The 9230-nt window shown below is 56.9% G+C and overlaps 1 protein-coding gene across 1 annotated transcript; it reads left to right on the forward strand.

Moving 5' to 3' along the window:
* Positions 1 to 50: 50 nt before the first annotated feature.
* On the forward strand, positions 51 to 5101 carry LOC101015754 (homeobox protein Hox-D12). The gene is made up of 2 exons (XM_031662170.1): positions 51 to 1938; positions 2085 to 5101. Exons 1-2 carry the CDS (start codon positions 1365 to 1367, stop codon positions 2321 to 2323), a joined length of 813 nt encoding a protein of 270 aa, XP_031518030.1. The 5' UTR covers positions 51 to 1364; the 3' UTR covers positions 2324 to 5101.
* The last annotated feature ends 4129 nt before the right edge of the window (positions 5102 to 9230 follow it).

The raw sequence follows: 9230 nt of genomic DNA on the forward strand, positions 1-9230 counted from the left end.
AAGAGGCCGATTGCGTTCCCCAGAGCCACCCAATTGGTCGCCATAACTCACACAATAAAGTCGCAGCGCGGTGGTCAGTCTTGCCCTCCGGCGGCGCCTGTGTGGTCTCAGTGCGGGAGCCCGCGATCTAACCAATTCCAGCTTGGCTCGCAGACCGAGGGTCCTGCTGCAGGCTGAGACTGGCGCCGGTCACGGGGTCTCCAAGGGTCTTGGGATCGGAGGCAGGAGGGGGAGGACCCCTAGTCCGCTGACCGGACTAGGCAAGAGGGCCAGTGGCGGGGTCTGAGCACACCGCTCCCAGCTAAGAACTGCTGCCCTTCCCACTTCGATGTTTGTCAGACCTGTGAACTCCCTATCCCCGGCACCCCTGGGGGCGCTGAGGCGAGGAACTCTGCTAGCCAGCTGCCTCCGAACGCCCGCTCTTCCCCGGCCAGGTGACTCTGGCTCTTCTGCCTTTCCACACCCAGTCAGGGGAGTTCGTCCTGCTTTGCCCTCCACTTGGTGGATGGGGACACCACGGAGTTCTGGTTTGCAGTGTGTAGTCCCGGAGAGGACTCCTGACGATGAAAGGAATGTAGCCATTGGCCACGATTGGTGGATCAAACTGATGGGTTCCCTGGCGGACATTCTCCATGGACCTGTATGGCAACTTCCCTAGGATCAGAGTTCTTAGCCATGGGGACACAAACCAGGAGTAGTGCGGCCTCCTTCCTGGATCCCAAACTTGGGTAGTTTGTGATGCCCTTTTTGTGTCTGCGGCCTGGGACTGAGGGCTCAAGCAGTGAATGGGTCTTTGCTGCCAGATCTCCAGGCAGAGGTCTCTGGAGAAAGCCTTACTGTGGGAGTGATTGGGGTAAGAGTGACATTGCTTAGGCCAAGGGACAGAGCTCCTGGTGCCGCCGGACCGCGCCCTCTCCGGACAAGTCGAGAGGCGCCGGTTAATGAAAAATGCCTCCCCTGGAACTTAAAGCCGGTAGAAGCAAGCCGGGCCCAGAAAGCCTGCGGAAAACGGATCGCAAAGCCAATCACAGCCAAGAAGAGTCCCAAGGGACACTTGGGCAGAAGCACCCTCTTGCCCGATGTCCCCAGCTGCCGAAGCCGGGCTTGGAAACCCTCAGAGAGTTAGTCTTCGCTCAACTTGATTTGGCTCTTCTGGGAGCCTAGTCTTTCGCCATCGAACATTGCGGGTGTTATCATAATACTCTGAAGGGGGGGAAAACGGGTCGGGGGGATGTAGGCGGTGCTGAAATGACCGGCTTTGAAGAACCTGCAGGCAAAGTTTCGTCCAATCGTCTGAGCCTGTCCTCTTATTCCCGGTTGTAACTAAATACTGTTGCGAGCGCAGCCGAAGCCCTTTGTTGGAGATGTGTGAGCGCAGTCTCTACAGAGCGGGCTATGTGGGCTCGCTTCTGAATTTGCAGTCGCCAGACTCTTTCTACTTCTCCAACCTGCGGCCGAATGGCGGCCAGTTGGCCGCGCTTCCCCCTATCTCCTACCCGCGCGGCGCGCTGCCCTGGGCCGCCACGCCAGCCTCCTGCGCCCCCGCGCAGCCTGCGGGCGCCACTGCCTTCGGCGGCTTCTCGCAGCCCTACCTAGCTGGCTCCGGGCCTCTCGGCCTGCAGCCCACAACAGCCAAGGACGGACCCGAAGAGCAGGCTAAGTTCTATGCGCCCGAAGCGGCCTCTGGGCCTGAGGAGCGCGGTCGTACCCGGCCTTCCTTCGCCCCCGAGTCTAGCCTGGCCCCTGCAGTGGCTGCTCTCAAAGCGGCCAAGTATGACTACGCGGGCGTGGGTCGTGCCACGCCGGGCTCCGCGACCCTGCTCCAGGGGGCTCCCTGCGCCCCCGGCTTCAAGGACGACACCAAGGGCTCGCTCAACTTGAACATGACAGTGCAGGCGGCGGGCGTTGCCTCCTGCCTGCGACCTTCACTGCCCGACGGTAAACGGTGCCCATGCTCCCCGGGCCGATTTGGGCCGGGACGGGAGGTGGGGTTCCAGGGAGAGTGTAAGGGGAGGTGAACCGCCTGGGGGCGGGCAGTAGACAGAGAACGGGCTGGGCTGACGTGGGTTGGGGCTGTGTTGCAGGCCTGCCGTGGGGGGCGGCCCCGGGGAGGGCTCGCAAGAAGCGGAAACCCTACACGAAGCAGCAGATTGCGGAGTTGGAGAACGAATTCCTCGTCAACGAATTCATCAACCGGCAGAAACGCAAGGAATTGTCCAATAGGCTGAACCTCAGCGATCAGCAGGTCAAAATCTGGTTCCAGAACAGGCGTATGAAGAAGAAGCGCGTGGTGCTGAGGGAGCAGGCGCTGGCGCTCTACTAGCCGTGCGCGTGGCCAGGGCCTGGCTGGGTCTGCCCTTTTGGACAGAGGCCTTGTTTGGGGAGGGGAATCTGGGGCCAAGGCTAAGGCTTTTCCTTCGGTTCCTTCTCTGCTAGTCCCAGAAGCCACCAAGAGATTTAGAGACCAGGCCAGCTGGGCCTCCTTGCTTTCCTCAGTCCCTGAGAAGCCCGTGAGAAACGTGCGGCAGTACAGTGCAACTCTGGCTGGCCTTAAGGCTTCCACGTGGGGGCACTGAGGCCACCTCTCCTTGCTCCTGGCTGGGGCATTTTCACCCACCGCTCATTCTTGCTCCCTGGTACCTGGATTTTTCTGTTTCCACCCAATTCGTTCTACCTTTCCCCCTCTCTCCAGCCCCTTCAGCCTATAGCAGTTGCCTAGTTAGGGCTCAGAGTGGAAGGCCTCCTGAGGGAATGGAAAGGACGGTGGGTACAATTAGGTCTCTGCAGCAGAAGCCCTTTGTGGCAAGGCCAGTATCTTCACTCTGGAGAAAGGAAAGGGCACCATCTACCCTCCACCCTCCTGTCTGTCCTGGCTGATTTGAGAGGACAAAAGCCACACTAGATCTTCAGACTTTGGGAGGAAAAGGGAGAGAAGAGGAGGGGCTGGGTATTGGGGTAAACTTGGAGATATCTCGAAATGAGAAATGTGAAATAGGCTGGCCCCTCCAGCTGGGTAGAATAGAGTGGAACCTTCATTTCCTGAGATTGGATGAGAGAGACTGGGGCTCCAGACAAAGTGCCATCTCCAGACAAGACTGGCAAATATTGCCCTACTCCCACCTTCTCATACATGCCTAGGCCAGGCCCATGAACCCTGTAACTGGATACCCAGAGCCAACCTCTGGGGAAAGGAGCTGCTGGTCTGCTTGGAAGCTCTGTTGCACAGGGAGGAGGGAAAGATATCCAAGGGGAGGAGAAGGGAGTGAACAAGAGGAGGAGGGGTGCTACACTCCAGCTGTAAATATGGCTTTCCAGTTGAGGTGAGTAAAGGTGTCGGGGCATCTTTCTTTCTTGAATTACCTTAATGGACTCCCAAAAGGATAAGCAAAAGATCCTTCTCAAGAGTCAAGGGTTGGGGAAGGAAATCTCTTAGATTCTCCACCCAGCTAGCTGCTCTTGACAAAGCAAAGAGGACCAGAAGTTCCTCTCACCGTCTCCACCATCTGCCAACTCTACCAGAGGCCCAGCTACTGTGCCCCTTCTGAGGCATGTCTGGCCTGTCCCAGTGGAGACTTCAAGGCCCTGGACCCTGCCAGGCTTGCCTCAAGGAGGCAGGGGTTCCCAAATGCCAGGTGGAGTTGTTCTGGGTGTATTGGAGTGTCCCACCTTAATCTCAGTGAACAAAGCCTCCCTCTGGCCAGCTCATTCCACTATCCCTGCCTCTTTTCCCTCTCCTTCTGACATACAGCACTCCTCCTTCGCACCTCCTAGCATGATGCACAACAACCCAAGGATTCAGGATGCCTTCCCAAAGTCCAGTGATTTCTTTTCAGGGGAGGACCTGGCCCTAAACCTGGAGTGGGCACCTCACAGAGAGCCCTGAGCCTTAGCCCAACTGACTTCAGTTATGTTTAGACTAATTTCATTTTCTAGGCTATCTAATAGTTATCATGCATGTTTTGTTTTGATTTTGTCGAAAACAGTAGCTTGTATATATCAGACACAATATATACAAATGTTTTGAGTGAAAATAAATATTCAGGTCTGAGCCAAGCTGTCAAGGGGCTGAAGTCAATTTTTCAAAATGTTTTGGATTACCCCTTAATGTTTTTCAGGCCACCAAATTCGTTTTTCTTTTCTGACTGTTGTTTCACCGCGGGTGTTGACTGTTCGTTAAATGAGAAAATGGCTTCCGAGGCGGTCAGGAAATGGTGTGTAAAAGCTTCGAACCAAATATGTTTGGAATATCCAAAAGGGAAGGACCATGGCAAATGTGAGTGTGTCTCACACATTAAGGGGACTCTCAGCTTGTTGCAAGCTGGAACTTCTGCACTTAGCCTAAATTCTCAAACTTTAAAGCTTGCTGTTATTCAGGGTCTGTAAAGATTTGAGGTTCCTCAAATTTCAAAACAAAACGTCTGTCTCCACGGAGTTTTGGTCCGGCTTCTCTGGAACCGGCTAGGTCCTGCTAAATCCTTGATACCAGCAGGTTTACCAGGAGCCCAGCAGACTCCCTTGGGAAATGGGGCCTCAAAACTCCCTAGTCCATCTGAACCTCTAGCTCAGTCCAGGAAAGTCAGGGCCTGCTTGCTACTCATCTTCTTGCAAACACCAGCTCCTAGCTGGTGGAGGTATAAACTAGCTTCTAGCTAGAGGAAGAATTAGCAAAACTACTAAATCGCTAATACTAAATATCCAACATTTCAACTCCCCTTCCCAGAAGCAAATTTTTTATTATTCTTTATAATTAAATTTTTAATTGTTCTTTAATTGTATATACACACACAACTATATATACATATATGTATATATATTCAATAGGAGAGAAAGAAGCAAGAGCTGCCAAGGCCCTGTGGCTCAAAAGGATTCCCCACCTGGCTGGACACATAGAGGCTATGGTACCCAGAGCAGGATCTCCAAGTCTGACTCTGCATTCAGAGGTTTGCCTGCTCAAAAACAACTGAACAAAGGCAGAAGCCGCACTGAGCCCTCCGAAGGCTGAGGAAAGGAGGAGGAAAGCATACGTACTCAGATCCAGGCCTTAAGACAGACAACACAGAGGCCGTTTCTTTCCAAAATATATCATTAAATCATCGTGTTCTTTTCCTTTAGCCTGGGATGAGTGGGGGGAGGGGATATTCATGGAGATCACTCCTCACAGAAAATTAAATTATTCTAAATATAAAAGCGTATCTCTTGGTTCAGCAGTTTTTTCCAAATCTATCCCGTTTGCTATCTGACACAAATACAAAGACTCTGGTGTCTCCTTCCATAGCCTGGGTTCCCGCAGAGATTTGGAACCACTAAGAAATTTGTAAGAAAAAAAAAAATGCTGAAGAGAAAGGACGCTAAAATCTGAGTGCTCAACATTTCCTTCAGAAAGACAAATGCGTCCTCTGAAATGCTACAGTCCAAGCGGGCCTCTTGACTAAGAAAACGGTTTTAAAAAGAGAAAAAAAACAGCTTCGTCTGTCATTCAATCAGTTGCGAACTCAGAGGGCGGCGGGGGACGGGGGACGCTTTTAAGGCCTGGGGGTTCTCCCCCAGGGAGGCGGGCTGGAGAGGCTTCCGGGATGCCGGCGGGTGGAAGAGAAATCCGGAATCGTTGTAAATATTCATGTGGGGGGGGATGCCCCTTTACCCGCCTCTCCCAGCTGCATTCCCCCCTCAGTGATAGTGGGGGAGGGCAAGGCGACTGCCCCACTGTCCTTAGACAAAGGTGATCTCCTCATATTTTTGTTCTCCCGTCGCTTGACTTAAGGAGTCCATTCCGAAGACTCTGCAGGGAAGGAACTGGCTCTGGGTGTTTTCCCTGCGTTTCTCTTCTTTCGTTTCTTAAAAGAGCATAAATAATTAAAGTTTGGCAGGGAGGAAAAGCTTTCTTGCAGAACTGTAGTGGCAATAAATGAAATGACTCAGAATCCCTTCCCCAGTCAGCTTTTACGAGAGCTGCCAGACAGTGTCTGTTCACGTTCTCCAGATACCAGGAGCGCCCTGACAAAGTTAAGGTCAAGTTAGTGTCTTATCTTGGGTGGCTCAAAATCACCGCATCGCGTCCCGTCGCTGTGCGGAAAGCTCTTCCTCGCAGAGCTGCTGGCTGCGCCCCGAAGGCCTGGTGCGCTCCCTGCGTTTCGGGTGGGGCCGCGCAGGCAAGGACAAGGCCACAGAGCCGGGGTCTTCACGGTAGGTTCTCGAGCGGGACGCGCGGGTCCGGAGGCTGCGGTTTTCCCTGGGTTTGGGGAATGGGGGCAGGAACTAGGAGGGAGTTGGGGCCAAAGAGCCAAGCGGGCTGGGACTGGAATGAAAGCGCTCTGGGTTTTGGAGTGGGTCGGGGGGCAAGGGTCCGCGCTAAGGAGCCGAAAGGGACCGGCCGCCCCCTTCCCCTGTGCACCGGCGCGCCACTGCAGTTGGCTCACCCTCCCCCGCCAAATCGCTGCTCCCGCCGGAGCTGCCGTCGCCATGTCGTTGAACTTGAATGGTTCGTCCTCCCCATTTCCCTCTTTGGCGGTCAGCAGGCTCCACACTGGGGGCGCCGGGCTGCCTGCGCCCCACCCCGTGCTGCCAGCAGAGAGAAGGTGCGAGAATTTTTGCGAACCCCCAGACACATAAAGACCCGGATTGAAGTCATCGCCGCTGCCCTGGGTCCTGAGCTACCGCAGGGCCAGTGTGCAGCGTCCGGGGAGCCATTTTAGGAGAGAGATCCAGGGGCGTCGACCACGAGTCCTAAAGGGAGAGGCTTGGGCCTGGGATGGAGATGGGGAAGCAGATACGTGTGCTGGGGGTCTGGGTTGAGAAGAATATCAGCTGGAATCTGGGCAGGGGTGCCAGTTGTGGGGAAGGAGCACACAAGATGGGCAGTTCTAGTTGGGGGAGGCTCGGTGCCCTCCAGTCGCCACAGACCTATTTGCGCAGTGTTGGGGGAGGGAAGCAGACATGGGAAGGGGCGGAGGAAGGAGAGAGGAAGGGAGAAAGGGAGGGAGGAGAAAAAGAGGAAGGGGGGGACATCAACCAGAAAATAGATATTAGCTCAGACCACCCGCCTTTTCTCTGTCTGTCCGCACGGTGGGCAGAGCGCACAGCACCGGCACTGCAGCAGCCCGGGCCAGGGAGGGAACCAGCATCACAGCCAGCGCCGCCTGCCCTGGGTATAGGACTGAGGCCCAGGCCCCAGCACTGGGATTGCCTGGGCAGAGGAATCTTGGGGAAAGGGGCAGCCCCATGCCCTCGGTTCTGGGATTTGGGTTTGGGAAGGGACGGTTTACCTTTGAAAAGCGTCTTCTCTCTCGGAGGTGGGAGCCCAGGCCTCGCCTGGACCCATGGGCTAGGAGAGGGTCGCGGCAGGCTGGGAGGAGAGTGAGGCCTCAGGGGAGTGGATAGGGTGCCCCGCGAAGAGTCTGCCTCAGAGCCAGGTGACACAGAGGGGCTTCAGTAGGAAGTCAGGCGCCGCTGAGAGCCCTCAGAGAGACAACCTATTTTGGGGGAGGGACTGAAGTGACCATGCCAGCCCAAGGGTGCCAGAAGAGCCTCGGGGAAACGAAACGTGGATGCGCAGGCCTTGGCGGGGCTCCGAAGCAGTGAAGGGTCTGGGTGTAAGGCGGACACCCAGGCCAGGCCTGAAAGCAGAGGGGTGAGGAGGACGAAGGTGCGAGTGTGAGGGGGTTGTCTCTTGTGGGGAGCCAGCGGGAAGCCAGGCACCCTGAGAGTAGGACTCCAGATCCTTTTGTTCACCAGACTCCCCAGATTCTAGGGAGGCCAGGGGCCACGGGCTGAGCTCGCTCCTGGCCTTAGTGCTAAAGGGGAAGGCAGAGAGGCAACAGGGAGAGAGACAGAGACAGTGACACACAGCTTAGGGGAAAGGAGGGGAGAGGATGAGAGGGCAGAGAGAGACAGGAAAAAGGAGACGGGAAAGCAAGAGGAAGGAAGAAGGAAAGCGGAAAAGAAGGGGAAGGAGAGAAGTGAAGACATGAGAGAGAAGGGAGAAGACTGAAGAGAGACCAAGCAAGGAGAAAGAGAGACAACAGAGAGGGAAACCAGAGAAGAGGGAAGAGAGCCGGGTGGGCACGAAGGCCCCGGCCTAGGTGAGTGCCTAGGCGGTGAGTGGCCTGGGTTTTTCCGAGGTCAGCCCTCGCACCCCTGGGGGCAGAACCGGAAAGAGCCAAGTCACTCCGCGCTGAACGCGCTGGGCAGAGAAATATGTAAATCAGGGCTCCCTGCGCCCTAGAGAGTGGCGAAATTACGCCCGCCCGGTGAACAAGAAGCAACAAGCTCCCAGGCGGGTGAGCTGCAGAGGGTGGCAGAGTCGCGGGGGAGGGAGCGGCTGCAGTAAGGGGGGTGGGGTTCGGAACCTCACACCCTCACACCTAGTTTCTAGCTTCTAGGGAGCCTGGAGCCGGGGCTCCCCCCCCCCTCCGCTCGCTGCTTCTCTCCCTTCCCCCTTCCTCCCCCTCTTCCCCCTCCTTCCTCCTCCCCACCGGCCTCGGTCCGCGTACTTAAAGCGGCGCGGGAGGGCGGACGCGGGCGGGCGGCCCGTTCGGGCGGTGGCAGATGCGCCCAGCGGGGGCAGCGGCCAGCGGCGCGCAGGTGACCGGCCTGAGGCACAGCCTGGTCAGGGAGCGCCCTGGGAGAGCTGGCGGGAGAGGGCAGCCGATCCGCCCCCAGCGTCTCGGCGCCAGGAGCCGTCCCAGGGCGTGTTGGCGAGCGTTGATATAGATATAAGGACATTTCTCTTCATGGCGTCACGTGACATAATTACCACCAGAATCAATCAAGATGAATTGCACGTCAGCGCCCGGTGGGGATTTTTGCTTAGTTGATCCTGGCCCAAGCCTCTTGTGCAATCGATGGCTCAGGTTGGCTGCGCGGGGAGCGGCCAGGGGCTCGCTGGCGCGCACGCCGCTGAGCCATGAACGACTTTGACGAGTGCGGCCCGAGCGCAGCCAGCATGTACCTGCCGGGCTGCGCCTACTATGTGGCCCCGTCTGACTTCGCTAGCAAGCCGTCGTTCCTTTCCCAACCGTCGTCCTGCCAGATGACTTTCCCCTACTCTTCCAACCTGGCTCCGCACGTCCAGTCCGTGCGCGAAGTGGCCTTCCGCGACTACGGCCTGGAGCGCGCCAAGTGGCCGTACCGCGGCGGCGGTGGCGGTGGCGGCGGCAGCGCGGGGGGCGGCAGCAGCGGGGGCGGCCCCGGCGGGGGCGGCGGCGACCCGAGCCAGGTTGGAAGAGTAGGGG

Source organism: Papio anubis, unplaced genomic scaffold (assembly GCF_008728515.1).
Source record: "Papio anubis isolate 15944 unplaced genomic scaffold, Panubis1.0 scaffold458, whole genome shotgun sequence".
Lineage (NCBI taxonomy): Eukaryota > Metazoa > Chordata > Mammalia > Primates > Cercopithecidae > Papio > Papio anubis.

Coding starts and splice junctions, on each gene's coding strand:
- LOC101015754 (XM_031662170.1), top strand. CDS start 1,365: ATGTGTGAGCGCAGTCTCTACAGAGCGGGCTATGTGGGCTCGCTTCTG. Junction 1,939..2,084: donor GCGACCTTCACTGCCCGACG/GTAAACGGTGCC, acceptor GCTGTGTTGCAG/GCCTGCCGTGGGGGGCGGCC.